Source organism: Panthera leo, chromosome B4, assembly GCF_018350215.1.
Source record: "Panthera leo isolate Ple1 chromosome B4, P.leo_Ple1_pat1.1, whole genome shotgun sequence".
NCBI classification, from domain to species: domain Eukaryota; kingdom Metazoa; phylum Chordata; class Mammalia; order Carnivora; family Felidae; genus Panthera; species Panthera leo.
The window spans coordinates 90,881,316-90,899,771 of NC_056685.1; the positions used below are offsets into that span (position 1 = coordinate 90,881,316).

At 43.8% G+C, this 18,456-nt stretch overlaps 1 protein-coding gene across 3 annotated transcripts in view; it reads left to right on the forward strand.

Moving 5' to 3' along the window:
• The first annotated feature begins 584 nt into the window (after positions 1 to 584).
• The window catches only part of IRAK3 (interleukin 1 receptor associated kinase 3), a 60,406-nt gene continuing 42,534 nt past the window's right edge, over positions 585 to 18,456 (forward strand). For 2 of the 3 annotated variants that reach the window (XM_042947092.1, XM_042947091.1), the window contains exons 1-2: positions 585 to 1,004; positions 17,605 to 17,787. In XM_042947092.1, the coding sequence (XP_042803026.1) occupies positions 698 to 1,004; positions 17,605 to 17,787 (490 nt within the window). In that variant the 5' untranslated portion in view covers positions 585 to 697. Of the gene's footprint in view, positions 1,005 to 15,747; positions 16,420 to 17,604; positions 17,788 to 18,456 lie in introns of those variants that run through there. The other variant, XM_042947093.1, reaches the window with a different exon arrangement.

Consider the following 18,456-nt stretch of genomic DNA (forward strand, 5'->3'; position numbering starts at 1 on the left):
CCAAGTTTACTTAAACTCCATGTTGAAAGCAAAACAGTCTGTGACACACTTTGAAGTAGGAAAAGTAGCGGAACAATGTTTTATCAAGAAAGCCCAGAGAGAAAAGAATGTAGAAAAACCAAGTAGCAACGTGGAGAATGGGCAGCGTCTGGAAGAAAACGAGCACAATTTTCTTCTGCTTTGTTCTCTCTTTTGCGTTCCTGTTGTTGGCATCTTCTCTGGTCTCTTCCAGCAATCACTTCGTATGTGCACATTTACCTGTTCGACTTCAGTAAAAGTTGGGAGGGAAATGCGCCAAACGTTTCGGATGGTTGTCTTCAGCTCAGTGACTATCTTCTCCTGTCAGTTTTTCTGGATTTCCCAAGAGTTCCTCGGGACACATGTATCGCTTTCTGGCAGGGTAAAACAAAACGCGTCTTTAAAAGAACTATTGACCGGTCTTCTGTCCATCCACGCCAGGAGACAGCCCATGCCAGGGCAGGCAGAGTGGGGTGTAGACTCTCCTCCATTAGTCCTGCCCTCCTGGTCTTCCCCCGGCTCTCGCTCTTTGCCTCTCCAGTCACGTCCCAAACCCGGAGGGACGAAAGGCCTGCTCAGAACGTAAAAGCCAGTGAGGAGGGCCACGCAGACGCAGGGGAGACCCCGCCGCCAGGCCGGGCGTCCCCAGGGGCATCTCTGCCGGGCAGCGCCTTGCGTCATGTGGGGCCCGCCCCCTGGTGGGGCTCGGCAAGTTCTGCAGCCTTGGCCGTCGTGGAAGCAGGATTTCCGCGGTTGTGTAATAGCACCTCGCGGGCGCGGAGAGGCCTGGGCTCCGCATCCCTCCTCGGACTGGCCCCTGGTCTCCGGCGGCCGAGCCATGGCCTGGACGGCGGCGGCGGCGAGCGGCGGGGCCCGCGGTACGCTCTCGGCGCACACGCTCCTGTTCGACCTCCCGCCGGCGCTGCTGGGCGAGCTGTGCGCGGTCCTGGACAGCTGCGACGGCGCGCTGGGCTGGCGCGGCCTCGGTGAGCGCGGCCCGCCGCTGTGGCGGTGCGGGCGGGGCGGGGGGCGGCGGGGACGCGGCGCGCATGCTCAGCCGGGCCCGCCGCCTTCGCGGCCGGGCTGCCCGCGGTCCGGCCCGCAGGGGGCCGCGCGGCCTCCGGGGTCTTCCGACGGGGTGGCTGCCCTTTCCTCGCCCCGGGAAGGAGGCAAACACGCCCCGAGGCCCGAAGGAGAGCTCCCCGCTCTCTTTCAAAGACACTTGGGGTGTCTCTGCAAGGTTAAGTGAGCGGAGGCTTGGGAAAAGCGGCAACCCGCGTGAAACCATCTAATATTTATCAACTGTGCCTCCTTTGCTTGGTTCCGAGTATTTTCAATCAGAACGCCTATGTGATGTCCTCTTACTGCAAAATTACCCCAGAATATAATCTTCATATGAAAACATTTTTGTGCCTTTCAGTGTACCCTTTGGTGTTTTCAGCCCACTTCCAAATACCCCCACCTTCCTTAAATTTCAGGTGAAATGCTAAAGTAGAATACGATTTGTAATTAATGTGGCTCCCAGTTTTCCTCATTAAGTATTTCTGGCTTATTTACCCAATTTGTGGCATGAAAGTTTATGCTAGATGCTGGCTTTTTATTTTAATCTAGAAAATTGGCTTTTAAGACTCCCATTTTATGCAGCCATTGGGAAGTTGGGCAACCGACTGCTTTTGGCAAGTGTTGAGTGTCTTCACCAGAATTCGGACAAAAATCCTTTGTTTTGATAAGTACAGGTGTTTTTGTTAGATTTGAGCTTCCATGAGGCCACATTTAATATGATTGAAAATAAACACAGTCATGTCAAAATAACTTAGCCTTGATTCTCTGAAATTGTCTTATTTATTTTAAACAACAGCAGAAGACCTATGAGAAAAAAGTTTTGTGTTGATGAGCAATATGGTCACACATTCTGGAATGTGGCATTGGGCTTTGAGTTAATGTAAATTATATTATAAGCTCTGTCACTTTCAAAGTATGACCCTGATGTAAACATCTCAGAAAAGGGTGCTTGACTCTTTGGCTTCTGGAAAGCATAGAGAGTTCCAGTATGCGTTTGAGGGGTAAGATCCTTTCCACACCAGATCTTTTTGAAATGGATAATGACATGGGCAGTTTTAGCACCCATTGGTGTCCTGGAATTACTACGTTTGTGAAAGAAACTTTTTTAGTCCAACCCACAGGTAATGAATAGGGGAAGGCAGCTATCATAAATGAGTAAGGCAGGTTGAAGACTGGAAATGAAAAACATATGTCCCATCTGAAAGGGGCAGTTAGTCCTCAGTCCCAGGTCACTGCCACTTTTCAGGAAGTCCAGCCCAGAATTGCTGGACTCTCTCTCTCTCTCAGCACTGAAATACAGATATTCGTGCTTTACCTGGGCTGTCTCATATAACACTTCCAATTGCCCTTGGGAGGTAGGTGCGATTATCATCACAGTTTCAATAGGGGAGGAAATCATGGTACATATACATTAAGTTACTTGCCCAAATTGACACTGCTAAGGAGCAGCAGAGCCAGGATTCGAACCATGGCAGTTGGGATCCACTGCCTGTGCCCTTAACCTATAGCCACTCTACACTTCCCGACCCTGACTTCCTCAGGGTCGCAAGTCCTGACTTCTGTGCTCTTCTCCGCTGTATCTCACAGCCTCTCTAAAGTGTAGTCATTTCAGCCATGAAAGAACAATTCAGTGAGCCATTTCACACATGCAGCCCCATTTTTCTAGTTGTGGAAATCAGACCACCCAAATGAGAACAAGCTCGGGCTGTTTATTCAAAGCAAGGGAGTCAGCCACCATCACTCGCATCTGACAGAGACCCAAAGGCAAGCTGAGGAGTGGAAAAGCTTTATGTTGGAAGAAAGGGGAAGGCTTCAGGTCTGTCCTTATTGGAGGCAGTTGACATGGAGAAGCTATGGACAAGCTAACTAGCAGGAGAGCATTCTATGTGATTGTTTAGGGAGCATATTTGACTTTTTCCAGATGGCCCTAAACTGGAAGCAGGGGCAAAAATTAGGAAAGCCATCCCTTGTTGATCAAGTCCTGACTATTTGGGGCTGATTGCTATAGCGATTATTGTTTGCCTTCCTGGACTAGTTGCTACAGATGCTAATATAACTTCCCAGACTAGTCACCCTAGGTAGTAGATTGGCATCCTGGGCTGCTTGATGCATCTTGTGGGTCACAGTTCTATTTTTATATATAGTCTGGCCATTGTCCCTTTGTATATTCTTTCATAGGAGAAGAATCTAAAATGTCTAGCCCTTGATTCCCTAGCTATAATTTATTATGCACATAGCTGGACCACATAGCTCTGAAAGGAGATCTAGAACAGACCAGCTGCCTCATGCATTATTGGCTCAGCAAGAAAGGAAGCCTGGCTCAGTTCAGGGTGGTTGAGGGCAACTGCCCATGTTAAGTATGCCGTTTCCCTATTGGCACAGTGAAAGGAGAAAGAGGGGAAGAGGTGCAGGGAGGGAAAACTTGACCTTAGAGGGTAGAGGGAGGAGAGTGTTAGGGGACTGAATCAAGGAGACAGCCCTATTTATGCTCAGGACAGTGGAGAGCCTAAAGATACAGAGTGTCTAGATTCCATATGGAGAACAACTGTAATAGGTAAGACTGTCTCAAGCCGATTGTGTTTTTTCTTGATGATGGTGAACATCAGACTATATTTGCAAAGGCAGCTCCACCACAGATAGATCATATGGCAGCCTAGTCATTCACAAGCCGGAATCATCTGTGCAACCTTTTAAAGACAGATGGCTCAGAGCTGTCAATTCAGTAGGTCTGCTTTGAGGATCCTGCATCTTTCTGGTTTTTGCTGAGCCCTACAGGTGAGTCTGAAGCACAGCCTGGTTTGGGAGCCTTTGCTTAGGCCAAATTCTCTTCTTTAGTGGCATCTTAATAGATATTTTGGGGGCGCCTGGCTGGCTCTGTCAGTTGAGTGTCCATCCCTTGATTTCGGCTCAGGTCATGATCTCACGGTCATGAGCTCGATGCCTGCGTCCGGCTCTGTGCTGAGCACGGGGCCTGCTTGGGATTCTCTCCCTCTCTCACTCTCTCCCTCTCTCTCTCTCTTCCCCTCCTCTCTCTCCCCCTCCCTTGCTTATGCAGGCACATGCACTCTCTCAAAATGAATAAATATTTAAAAAATATATACACATAACAGTTATTTTACCACACTCTTTCACTTCTCCACTTAATTTTCTTTTTTTTTCTCTTTTTTTGCTTATTTACTTTTGAGAGAGAGACAGAGCACGAGCAGGGGAGGGGCAGAGAGAGAGGGAGACACAGAATCTGAAGCAGGCTGTCTGCTTCTCAGAATCTTTGAGCTGTCAGCACAGAGCCCAACACAGGGCTTGGACTCACGAACGTGATATTATGACCCGAGCCGAAGTTGGACGCTTAACCAACTGAGCCACCCAGGTGCTCCTCCACTTAATTTTCTTTATCTTTATTTTATTTTTTTTTATTTTATTATTATTTTTTTAATGTTTATTTTTGAGACAGAGACAGCGCATGAGTGGGGGAGGGGCAGAGAGAGAGGGAGACACAGAATCTGAAGCAGGCTCCAGGCTCTGAGCTGTCAGCACAGAGCCCGACGCGGGGCTTGAACTCACAAACCACAAGATCATGACCTGAGTCGAAGTCAGACGCTCAACTGACTGAGCCACCCAGGTGCCCCTTAATTTTCTTTATCTTTAAACGTATTCTACATATTATTCTTCAAGTCACTTTTATCATGTATTATTATTAAGAATAGTGTAATCACTAGGTTAACATTCTCTGGTTGGTGATGATTTTATGGCTTCGCAATGAAAGTAGGAGCCCAAATTGAAAATGTTATTTATTTTATACTATCTTACAGACATGGGAACATGTGTACTTGGTGGCAAGTCATTTCATTATTTTACGGTAGAGGGTTATTGAGTGTTATTCGAATTAAATTGAAACCTTTCAATGCTTATGATACATTGAGAAGGAGACCCTTTTACAGATAGTCTATAATGGTTGTATTTAGATTTCCTCTTCTTAAAAAAAAGAAATTATCAGAGCAATTATTATTCATCATTTTAATTTAATTCATCATTAAATTTAAAATTACATTAAATATGTATTTGAATATTAAAGACTTAAAATAATAGGAATAATAACGATAGTAGCTGCCATCTACTGTTTACTCTTTGCCAGATACTCTGTGCTAAGCACTTTATGGAGTGTGTCCTTTATCACAAAAATCCTGTGAGGTAGGCACTTTTCCTATTCCCATTTATAGGTAGGGAAACTGACTCTTGGAGAATATAAGCAAATTACCTCAAGTCATGGTCTTGTAAAGCACAGACTAGGTTTCTAATCAGATGGTCAGACTCCAGAGCCTATGTTCTTTTTTAAAAAATGTTTAGGGGTGCCTGGGGGGCTCAGTCGGTTAAGTGTCCGACTCTTGATTTTGGCTCATGTTATGATCTCCCAGTTCATTCGTGGGATCGAGCCCTGTGACAGAATCTACACTGACAGCACAGAGCCTGCTTGGGATTCTCTCCCTCTCCCTCTGCCTCTCCCCTGCTTGTGCACACATGCACACACACACTCACCCTCTCTCTGTGTCTCAAAATAGATTTAAAAAATTTTACAAATGTTTAAGTAGACTTTATTGTTTAGAACAGTTTTAAATTTACAGACAAGTTAAGAAGAATTCTCATATATTTAATGTCTTTCTCACATACTCTGCACTCAATTTCCCCATTATTAACATCTTACACTAATCTGGTGTTGTAGACTCTAAGCCTAAAGTTCTCTTTTGTCTAGCAAAAGAGCAGACGCAGGATTAAAACGAGAGATGGCTAATGTGGGGGGGGGGGGGGAGATAAGAACCTCGAATAAGGGTCCTTGCCTAGTATTTATTCAGATCAGAAGGCTTGCAAACGTGATGGGTGTGTACAAAGAGACAAAGAAACTCGGAACATTAACTTGTGGATGTGAGGGGGAAAAGGGAATTTTGAAGATATACAGTGTTTGGGGTTTGGGTCAATATAAAACAAAATCCAGGCACCGGGCAGATGGGTAGATGGTTGTTAACGGCAGACAGGAGGCACCGTGTCTATTTATCTTTGCCAGCCTAGGGGATGAGACAGACAGGGGGAATAACCTCAGGGTTAACAAGACACCTTTTCTTTTGTTAACCATCTCCACTCCGGCTGCTTTGCCTGCAGTGCAGAGGTCCAGAGTCCAATTCACCAATTTACCTAACCTGTCCCTATTCTCCTATGAAAGCAGCTTTCTGCTGTAGTACTAAACCTGGGGTGTTTTCACCCTGAATATCTAATCTTGTTATTCCTATGTATTGGGCACCTTTGTGCAGATTCTATTTCAGGCCTTTGCCTCTCTGTATGTATATCTAGTGGTTCAGCACCCCTTCCCTGTTTTGGGGTGCCTTTGCACCTCCCTATTCTTGGCACCTTTGTGCCTCCCTATTCTTGCCACCTTTGTGCCTCCCTATCCTTAAAGTGCCAATCTGTTTACCCAAACTCGGGTGTGAGCATTTTATGACTTTGTGTTTCTTTATGCCCTGTTAACCCATTGGTGTAGGCCCTGGGGGATTCCTAAGCTTATCCCCCACAGTCTGGTAGATTTGTTACAATATCGATATGTTATTGTTAAAGTCCATATCTTATTGGGATTTCTTTCATTTTTACCTAACGCCCCTTCTCTCTTCCAGGATCCCATCCAGAGGTTAGTTAGCCATCTTGTATCCTTAGGCTCCTCTTTACCATGATTGTTTCTGACTTTTCTAGTGTTTGATGACCTTGACAGTTTTGAGGAGCACTGGTCTACAGTTTTGTAAAATGTCCCTTGACTAAGATTTGACTGATGTGTTACTCATGACTAGACTGAAGTTATGGATTTTTGAGAGGCAGAGGTAAAGTGCTATTTTCATTACATCATATCAAGGGTGCCCACTGTTTACATGACTTAGCGCTGTTGCTGTTAACCATAGCTGAGGTAGTGTCTGTCTGTTTTCTACACTGATACTTCTCCCTCTTGGCATACTCTTTGGAAGAAAGTCACCATGTGCAGCCCACACTTAAGGAAGAGAGAGTTATGCTTCCCCTCCCTGAAAGTGGAATAGAGCCTGTGTTCTCTTGACCACCATGTAATTTCTCTGATCTTGCAGTGTTCTCTCTAGATCTCACTTCTACTCTGAGTTACCACCCCATTTCTCTGTTCCCTTTAAGACAAAATTCTGTGTATTATATTCCAGGCCCTCCATTTTCCCTTGAACTTGCTCCAATCAGGGTTTCATGCCCCACTGCTCCATTAAAATTCCTCTCATCCAAGGTCACAGCAGCTAAACTCAATGGTCAGTTCTCAGTCTCTTTTTATTTGACATAGTTGATCACTCCTTCCTCCATGAAGCACTTTCTTTACTTCTAGAATTCACACTCTCTTCATTTTCTTGTCTTCTTACAGGTTCCTCTTTATCTCTCTGACCTCCTCGAATGCCCCTGGGATTAGTCCATGGCCCTCTTTTCTGTTTATCTACTTTACCCACTATCTTGTCAATTGCATCTGTATGGTAATAATGCCACATTTCTAGCCTAGGTCTCCCTCTTAACATCAGTAACATCTCTCTGTTTGCCTACTTGACAGATATTTCCAACTTAACAGCCCAGAAATGCTTCCCTCCCCCAAAGTTTTTCCCCATCTTGGCTAATGGCAACCCCATCCTTCATTTGTTCAAGCCGAAAATATTAGTCTTCTGTGACTTCTAGCTTTCTCTCACAAGCCACATCCTGTCTCTCAGTGTATACTGGTAACTCTGCCTTCAGGATCTATCTAATAATCTGATCACTTCTTACCACAGCCTCCACAGCCCTCCTGGTCCAAACCACCGTGAGATCCCACTGGCTAATTTCAGCGGCCTCCTAACTGGGCTCCCTGCTGCTACCACCCTGGCCCTCCTCGAGTCTCTTTTCAGCACAGCCACCGACCGGTGAACTAAAGTATATATGCAGGGGATATTATATCATTGTCCTGTTCAGAACCCTTCAGTAGCTTCCCACCTCCCGGTAAACACCAAAGTCCTACATGCCTTTTCTCACTTCCTTCTTGTTTGCTCCACTCCAGCTCCATTGGCCTCCTCCGACAAGCAAGGAACATTTTCCTGCAGGTAGCCTTGAGGCTCATTTCCTTACCTCCTTTGTGTTTTTGATGAACTATTATCTCTCCTGATCACTCTTTTAAAATCACCCCCCCCCCCCCCCCAGGGCGCCTGGGTGGCCTAGTCAGTTGAGCTTCTGACTCTTGGTTTAGGCTCAGGTCGAGATCTCACAGTCTGTGAGTTGGAGCTCTGCAAGTTCAAGCCTCATTGTTGGGCTCTGCACTGCCCAACAGTGCTTGGGATTCTCTCTGCCTCTCTCTCTGCCCCTTTCCTGCTCACACTGTCTCTGTCTCTCAAAATAAAATAAAATAAAATAGACACTCTCCTCCTCCTTATGCCCCTTTCCTGCTTCCTTTTTCTCTCCATCATTTATCATCTTTCAAATATTTTGTAAATTTTTATTTGTTTTTTTGCCAATCTAGAAGTAAGCTTCAAGGGGACAGTATGAGAAGTAAGCGAGAGGAGTCATTTTTAGAAATACCAAATAAAGCTGTGCTGCCTAACGATAAGTTTGCAACCTATTGGGAATATGTATGAGCCCCTTCACCCCATAGTGGAGTCCCAAACCCTTAGACACTTCGCTTCCTGGTTCTTCCCCTCTCTCTTTCCTGTGCTTATTTTTGCGGGCTTTGCAATGAACATGCGCCAAAGAACAGAGGGGAAAGGGACTGAAGGTCTCTGTGTCACCTCAGGGAATGTACATTTGTGCCAATCAGACTACTTTTTGCCTTACATGGGGACAGGCAACATCCAGGTAAGCTGTCACTGCTATAGTACTCAGCCAATGAGGAACCAGGGGAGGGGCTTACATACTAGGAGATAAGTTGTCTGCTGTGACTTCCCCCAGTTTGCCTGTCCATTAGACACCCCGCTCTTGCAAGAACGTTGATTAAAGCTTCGCTTCACTGTGCTCTGAGTCTCAACATCCCTCCTTTGATTGGGTCAGTGGGCTTATTTCTCACAGGCAGGGAGTTTTTTGTTTGCCTTATGTCCTGCTTACTCCTTTAGCATCTGAAAGTGTATGTAGTACAGTGTAGGCATTCAATAAATATCTGCGATTGAATGAATAATGAACAGATGTCTGTTAAATATCCAAAACCTTCTTGGGCAAAATATCAAACAAAGCGTTGTACCTGATACAAGTCATGGTCCCTGCTTTTAGGGATTTTCCAATTTAAGGTAGGCAACAGGCCTATGCACATTTTTTTTTTTACACATTTATTTATTTTTGAGAGACAGAGAGAAGCAGACTGCAAGTCGGGGAGGGGCAGAGAGAGAAGGAGACACACAATCCGAAGCAGGCTCCAGGCTCTGAGCTGTCAGCACAGAGCCCGACACGGGACTCGAACCCACAAACCATGAGATCATGACCTGAGCAGAAGTCGGACGCTTCACCGACTGAGCCACCCAGGTGCCCCGGCCTATACACATTTTATAAAGAAGTTTAACAAAGGAAGAAAACATGGGGAGATAGTATTGATCATAACCTGGGTAAGGAATTACACAGCTCTGCTTCAGACTGAAATGCTGGTGTTCAGGGTGAACTGTTGTAAAATTTTCTCCCAGAGGTAGTTAATGTTAGGTCCTTACCTGAGTCTGGGATTGAGGAGGGAGTAGGGCAGAAGGATACGTGAAAAATCATGCATAGCCCTTCCATGGAATATGAGTCCTGCTCAGGTATGGGTAAAAAGTAAACATAAGCTTAAGTATGGATAAGAATTACTTCTTGTAAAATTTATTACCTAGTGGGTTTTTTTTTTTAATTTTATTTAAATCAAGTTAGTTAGCATATAGTGTAATAATGATTTCAGGAGTAGAATTTAGTGATTCATCACTTATATATAACACCCAGTGCTCATCCCAACAAGTGTCCTCCTTAATGCCCATGCCCTGTTTAGCCCATCCCCCCCACCACCACCTCCCCTCCAGCAACCCTCCGTTTGTTCTCTGTGTTTAAGAGTCTCTTATGGTTTGCCTCCCTCTCTCTTTTTATCTTATTTTTCCTTCCCTTCCCCTATGTTTAGCTAGTGGGTGTTAATGCTATAGTCTGGTAAGAGGAGTTGAGCTAACTGACACATTTGACTTGTATTATTTCTTTTGGAATTAAAAATATCTTCAATCTTAAATGTTATTTTAAAAGAATGCCTAATTGCATTGTGTGCTTTGTAGGAAGAGAGACTTCTTTTCCTTTTCCCATTATATTGTCTCAAAACAAGCTTTGCAAGAGTGCAGTCTTAAGTTACTAGGGGTTTTGACTTGTGGTTATATGCAAATAGATTCCAAACAAGGGTGTGTTGCATTAGTCTAAAAAACCCCTTCAGAGACGTATTTGCATGTGGAGACTGCTTTCTGCAGTTGAATTCCCCAGTGGTTAGCATTACCTAGATAGTGTTGCTCTCTCAAACAGAGCCCAAAAGAACCTTTTGAGCGTCAAATGAGTATTAAGCAATCAGTATCTTCAGATAAACTAATCTGAACTGTTCAGGTGGACTTTTTGGCTTCTATTATGCCAAGATGCCTTTCAAAGAAAAGATTTGCCTTCCAAAAAAAAATTTTTTTAAACAATACTTAACTATAGCATATTTTTCTTAAAAATTTTTTTTTTAATGTTTATTTATTTTTGAGAGACAGAGAGAGAGAGAGAACAGGGGAGGGACAGAGAGAGAGAGGGAGACACAGAATCTGAAACAGATTCCAAGCTCTGAGCTGTCAGTACAGAGCCCGATGCAGGCCTGGAACTCGGGAACGAGGAGATCATGACTTGAGCCGAAGTTGGACGCTCAACGGACTGAGCCTCCCAGAAGCCCCAACAGCGTATTTTTCTTAATTTATCTTTTCATTTAGAATGCTCTTAAGTTTAACAACACAATTAGTCATTGAGAACTTTACTCTTTATTTGTTTAGTGCCATGAATAAACAAAGATCTATGTTCTGGAAGAAAACAGGAAAGGATTAGAGAAAACTATGAATATGGAAGGATCTGACTAATAAACATGTCAAGAGTTTGCCTTCCTGTATCATCACATTGAAGCTCTTGTCTAGAATTTGACCTAAATGAATTATACACTTTATGGATGCTGATAATGCTCGTTAGTGGTGTTTCTATGCAGAATGCATCATCATTGAAGAAAAGCTATTAAGGTTTGTACTATGAATCACCAGTTAGAGAAAGAGAAAATGTATTTCGTTTCTTATCCTGGAAGCAACCCATGCATGCGGTATCCATTTCAACTGAGCCTGGGTCAGTTTTACTCCATGAACTGTTGCTACTAGAAAAATGCCTTTGCTTTCCATAGACCTGGTGCAAACTGTGAACCCTTTGATCCTGGTCAGTGTTAGGGAAGTAAAACCTCAGCTCTTTTGGTATCTGTTGTGTCTCAAGTCACAAGGTGGGAGAGCACAGAATCATGGCCTGTTGTACTCTTAAAAGGGAAATTCAGAAACTGAACAAAGAAAAAGAAAACTGGGGACTAGAATGATGTGGGAAATACGATATTCCCTGGGACTTGAAAAGTTAACTCTAGATCTCCTTTGGGGTTATAAACTATTCCTTTTTAATTTTAAGTTTGTTTGTTTGTTTGTGTATTTATTTAGAGAGCATGAGCAGGGGAGGGGGCAGGGAGAGAGAGAGGGAGAGAGAGAATCCCAAGCAGGCTCTGCACTGTCAGCAAAGAGCCTGATGCGACGCAGGGCTTGAACTCACAAACTGTGAGATCATGACCTAAGCTGAAACCGAGAGTTGGATGCCACCCAGGTGCCCCTAAACTATTCCTTTTCTACTGTGAGAATTGTGAGCCCTAAAATGTTTTTACCTTTTTATGTGCAAATATGGTATATGAGACTCCGGGTACTCCTGCGGCCAGATGGATCCTCCCAAAACTAAAGCTTCCATCTTTGCACCGCCTTCTCAGAAATCTTTGGCCTTGTTTACTTTCAGAATAGAGTTTAAGTTTGTGTGCTAACACCCAGGGCCTCTGTCACTCAGCAAATACGTATTGAACATCTACTATGTGCCAAGTGCGTACCTACAAAGGTAACAGGGAGACCCCATGGGGCTTGTTCACCTTTTCTTTAACGTGAACCCTCTGCTCTAAGCATACTGGCCTCTTCTTTGCCCTCTCAGGCCCTTTCCTTCATTTCTGGAACAATTCCCCATCTGACAGGCTCTTCTGTTTTGTCCCAATTCAACCCTGTTGTAAAGTGAGCTGATGTCGTAACCGGACAAACATGAGTTGGTGCCTTGGTGAGTCAGAAACTGCACCAGGTTGCGTTTTCCCACAAAGAAAACTTTTGTATGCAGCAAATAAGATCATGGGGACTGGCTTCCAAAGCCATGACTGCCTGAGAGAGGGTGAATGGGTTCCTTTTGTTCAGTGTTAGGATGAATGTTTAGATTGGGAAGCCTTGTCTTCCTGTGTAGAGGTGAGCATAACATCACACATGCACCTTAAGGAAACATGACAATATGACATCGTGTGTTATGTAAATGACACTGAAGCTCCTCCTTGGGTGGAGATTTTAGTATTATAATGAGATAAAGATAATCATAAGTTATTCCACAGCTCACTCCATGGTCCAGCCGCACAAGCTCCAGGCTGGTTTAGCATAAATGATCTGGGTGGTCTGGGCCAGCAGGAGGTCTTGTCAAGGCAGTCGCCATCACCTGGGGTTGTTGGGGGGAGGGGGTGGTTTTGGGTTTCATTTGTCTGAGTTAAGGGAAAAGCCAGAAGGTAGAGCTTAGGGAAAAATGTAAGACAAAAGTTAATGAGTGTAGCAGGTGGATAGTAAAGGCCAGGTCCTGGGGTCTAGCTGGTGCCAACGTCACACCCTCATACTCCTCCCTGACTGGTAGCCCATGAAAGGAACAGCTTTGAATCCAAATGACAGCCCTGCCTTAGTTTAAAGCTAGGTTCTCTTTTCTGCTTATTATGGATCTTTGATAAAAAATACAATTGCTGTTTTGCTTGCTGTTTGCTATGAGCATTGTGAGACCTTTCCTGATTGTAACCCGCTGTAGAATGGGCTGTAAAACTTCCTAAATGTAGTCTGATATGTAATGAAATGAGTAATTGTATACAAACTAACCGGCATTTCTCACTTCTGTAAACCTGCTTGCTTAGCACATTCCTCACCTACCCCCTTCCCCCTTTCTTCCTCCTGCCACAAGTAAAAACCTCCCCTGTGCTATTTGTCTCTGTCTATAAAAACGCTATACCAACCCTAATCGTGGCCTCTTGCGTCACCGGTGACGAGTGCGCAGGGGACCAGGTTCGAACCTGCAATAAACGACTCTTGCCGCTTGGCTTTGACTTACGACTCTGGTGGTCTTTTGTGGGAGGTTTTGGAACTTCAGGCATTACAGCCCACAAGGCTGTCATCTCCCTTCATGTCTCATCCCAAAATCAGGTCATGTCTTATCCAGAGTTTTAAAGTAGAGAGGGAACTGTTTGCTTTTTTTTTAATTAATTTTTTTTAAGTAATCTCTACACCAGCGTGGGGCTTGAACTCATGACCCCAAGACCAAGAGTCACATGCTCTTACAACTGAGCCAGCCAGGCGCCCTGAGACGGAGCTGTTTTATTTTATTTTTTTATAAAAGCTTGCCGTATGTTGTATAAGTATTATTAATTTATATGGTACATTATGCCTGATACTCTATAAATGTCAGCCAAGTAATCTACTAATAGAAAAAGTAGAAACCTAAACTTTCACTTTGCTGAGATTTGATATTTAGTGTTCCCCTGTTGGAATGTTAATCTGGAGACTGGGAAGTGTTCTAAAGACTGGAAGACGTATTTTAAGGTCAGTGCTCCTATAATCGGCAGACCAGAGAGGGGCAACCAAATTTAGTGTCTGTTTTGGGAGGGACTTCAAATGGACTTCAGAGGATGTTTACTGATGAGAAGTTTGAAATTGCTCAGTGACTTGCCTAGAGTTGCACCATAGGCGAATGGCAGAGCCACGAATAAACACACATTTTCATGCGTATACCCAGGGGGCCACAAGGGTCCTCTGTCTTGATGGAGACTTCCCTTTTGAAGACAATGTAGTCTACTTTTGGGGTTCACAGTTCATTCCTTTATTTTGTTTCCCAACTGAAATTCCCATGATTTTTTTTTCTCCCCAGTATAGTATATTGATTCCAATAATTCCTTGAGTATTGGCCTCTCTTTAGAAGTATGCATAATTTTAAACTTGGCTCAGGCTCCAGAAACCATTCCTCTAGGAAGCTTTCCATGATGCCCTTATCTTTTTGAGAGGGATAGAGAGGGATAGAGTCCCAAGCCGACTCTGTGCTGTTAGTGCAGAGCCCGATGCAGGGCTCCATCTCATGAAACGTGAGATCATGACCTGGGCGGCGAAATCAAGAGTGGGTCGCTCAACCGACTGAGCCACCCAGGTGCCCCCCCCGCCTATTTTTAAAGATTTTATTTTTAAGTAATCTCTACACCCAACATGGGGCTTGAACCCACAATCCCAAGATCAAGAGTTGCACACTCCCCCGACTGGGCCAGCCAAGCACCTCCATGAGACCCCCATTTTTAGTTAGGGACCCCTCTTCTTGCTGCACATACACTTGACGTATGCAATTATTATACTACTAGCACAGTCAACAAATGTTTGAACTTGTTAAAAAGTGAAATTCAACCAAGTAAATCTGAAGATTTTAATTGGCTTTATTTAATAATTCACGAATCAGTCAGTATTCCGCCTAGCAAGTAGAAGGGAGTTCCGGGGAGTTGTACAAAATGGAAGGTTATTTTCCAGGAAAGATGGTGGGCAAGAAAATTATTAGCAAAAGAAAAGTATTGTTCTGCTTAGGTCATGACCTCACGGTTCATAGGTTTCAGCCCCAGTTCAGCAGAGAAGCTGTTTGGGATTTTCTCTCCTTCACTCTCTGCCCCTCCCTCTCCCCCTCCCCTCAAAATAAATAAACAAAAACTTAAAGGAGAAAAAAAAAAAAAGGATTGTTCCTGGCAAGATTCTTTCCCTTAGGGAGAAGAGCAGGGGGTCTTATCATGCAGATTACCTCATCTTCCTCTGGGGATACAGAGGGCCCATGTAACAGATTACTTCAAAGGAACTGATCAGAAAATTCCTGACTAACTGGGTAAGATTTATATTTCTGATGCAGGTTGAAACTACAGTACTGGATTAGGTATTTAGCCCCGTTTGGTGACTTGGCCTAAGTGACGCCATTTTGGGCCTGTTGACAAATTGTACCGATTTGTACTATTTCCCCTAAGAGCTTTTAGAAATAAAGTGTTTATGAAAAGTGTGCCTCAACCAAATAGGTAGATCACATCATCAAAAGAAATACATTAAAAATTAAGTTACTGGGGTGCCAGCTGGCTTAGTCGGTTGAGCATCTGACTTCAGCTCAGGTCATGATCTTTCGGTCTGTGGGTTCGAGCCCCGCGTCGGGCTCTGTGCTGACAGCTCAGAGCCTGGAGCCTGCTTCAGATTCTGTCTCCCTCTCTCTCTCTCTCTGCTCCTCTCCCGCTCTGTCTCTCAAAAATAAACATTAAAGCAAACTTAATTTAAAAAAAATAGAGAGTTACTACGTCTTGATAAATATTTTTGCTTTGAAGGTCCCCTTCTATTTTGTAGTGTGAAGCTATCTAAAACATATATTGACAGTTGGATAGTCCTTGCCTCTTCATGAGACATCATCTCTTCCAAGAAATAGATAATAAAGATATTCTTGCCAGAAGTTAAAATATGGAGGAAAGGCAAAAACAGTCCAACTTAATGATGTCAGATATGTTATTGTAGCTGTTTTTTCCTTTACAGCCTAAGCCTACATTCCAGTTGAATGTCTCAACTTCATCATCCTTTACTGGAAATGCCACTTCCTTTCACTCTTTTCTGATACAAGATGTGACTGAAAGATGAAACTTTGTGGGTATTGACCAGGATAGACTAAGTTATATGCAGTAACAAGCACTGCCCAAATCACTGCCAGTGGTTAACATAACCGAAGTTTGCTTTCTGCTTGTGGGAACAGCACTGAGAGTCCAAAACAGCTGACCTCATGAGGTGGCCCCGCATTCCAGGTGGCTTTGATCTTGAAGCACCCCCGTATCAACATGTGCTTATACCTGGTGGCGAGCATGGGTGCCTGGTGAATTGCCCCCTGGCTCTTCAGTGTTCCTGGCTGAAAGGGACACATAGGCATAACTAACCCAGGGCAGGAAGATGTAATCCTCTCTGAAGGGGCAGAAGATTGGAAATATTGGTGAGCACTGGTAATATCTACCGAGTCCACTTTTGGTCCACAGGAAGAGGGGGGCAGTTATGGTTGCATATTGTGATCTCTGTCAACTTTCAGGATATACTTATGCTCTCAGCAAAAACAGAAAGTTGAAGGAAACTGAATAGTCTAGCAAACCCTTGAAGGACTGAAAATGTGGGGAGAAGGGATGCCATATGAAATCAAAAGATGTTTGTCTTTCTGATGTCTTGATTCAAATACCGCAGCTATTGGGGTGCCTGGGTGGCTCAGTGGGTTAAGTGTCTGACTTCTGCTCAGGTGCTGATCACACGGTTCGTGAGTTCGAGCCCCACATCAGCCTCTGTGCTGACAGCTTGGAACCTGGAGCCTGCTTTGGATTCTGTGTCTCCCTCTCTCTGCCCCTCTCCCACTCGTGGGTGCGTGCTCTCTCTCTCTCAAAAATAAATAAATGTTAAAAAAAAATTCAAGTACTATAACTAGTGTAGTAGCTCCCTAAGAAATTTTTTAAAACTTTAGAGTCTTTTAGAGTCTGAAATAAACTGAAGAGAGATAGTTCTGTAGGGGGCTTATTATACTTCTCAGGTCTGAGCCCCTGTTCGTCTTTTAGAAGGACATCAACCTTTGGAGAGTCTCACTGGGGGATAGGGGAGTCAATGAGGTTACCTTGGTTACTGCTGGAGAGAAGCTTCCAGATTTGTGTGTGGCAGAGGAAAAGGCTGATTTCCATAGCCAGTTATGGTGACGTGTTGAGGGTCTCCACGACCACACTCGGATGACAATTGGATTTTATCCATCCATGTGTATCTGGCTTTTTAAATTTTTTAGACTTTCCAGAAGATAAAGGTATGAGACAGGGTGTCTGGGTGACTCAGTCAGTTAAGTGACCAACTCTTGATTTCAGCTCAGGTCACGATCCCATGGCTCATGGGATTGAGTTCTGTGTCGACCCCCGTATCGGGCTCTGTGCTGACGGCTAGAACACTGCTTGGGATTTTCTCTCTTCCTCTCTCTCTGCCCCTGCCCTGCTTGTGCTCACATTTTCTCTCTCTCAAAATAAATAAACATTAAAAAAAATAATTAAAAAAATAAAAATTATAAATAATGTGAACTAAAACATATAAAGTATCCCTACACATGTATTCCAATAAAAGTAAACTATTTGGGTTCTTCCTGTTGCGATTTCTACAGCGGAGCGACTTTCAAACAGCTGGCTGGATGTTCGTCACATCGAAAAATATGTTGACCAAGGTAAAAGTGGAACAAGAGAACTACTCTGGTCCTGGGCACAGAAAAACAAGACCATCGGTGACTTGTTACAGATCCTCCAGGAGATGGGGCATCATCGAGCTATCCATTTAATTGTGAATCATGGTAAACATTTATGATTCTTATGATGTGGCTCTCCGTCTATTTTATAGAGTTTGCAATTTATAAATGTAAATATTGCATTTTGTTCAAGACCATGACTGGTTATACTATATGTCAAGGATTCCTTACCTGAGGCTTTATCTGAAGGCTTTTATCACTTCTTTTGGGCGACACTTTCTTTTCTTATTGCCTGTGTTATACAACACAGTCCTTTCTACCACTTGTTTAGGTTTTTAAAATTTTTTACTTGTAAACTACACATTAAAATTTTTTAAAAATATTTATTTTTGAGATAGAGACAGAGACAGAGTATGAGCAGGGGAGGGGCAGAAAGCGAGGGAGACACAGAATCCGAAGCAGGCTCCAGACTTTGCTGGAGCTGTCAGCACAGAGCCCCACGCAGGGCTCGAACTCACAAGCGGTGAGATCATGACCGGAGCCGAAATCAGATGCTTAACTGACTGAGCCACCCAGGTACCTCTAAATTACATTTTTTTAAACGTTTCATTCTTAGCTAAGAGAATCAGTTTTCCATCCAAAACTCTGACACTATTTGAATCGTAAACAGAATCACAGTGTTTGAGTAAAACATAAGTACTTTTATAATTAGCTTTGTCATATAAGTCAAAATATAATTGGATTCTCTCTTTCCCCGCCCTTGTATTTTAGTGC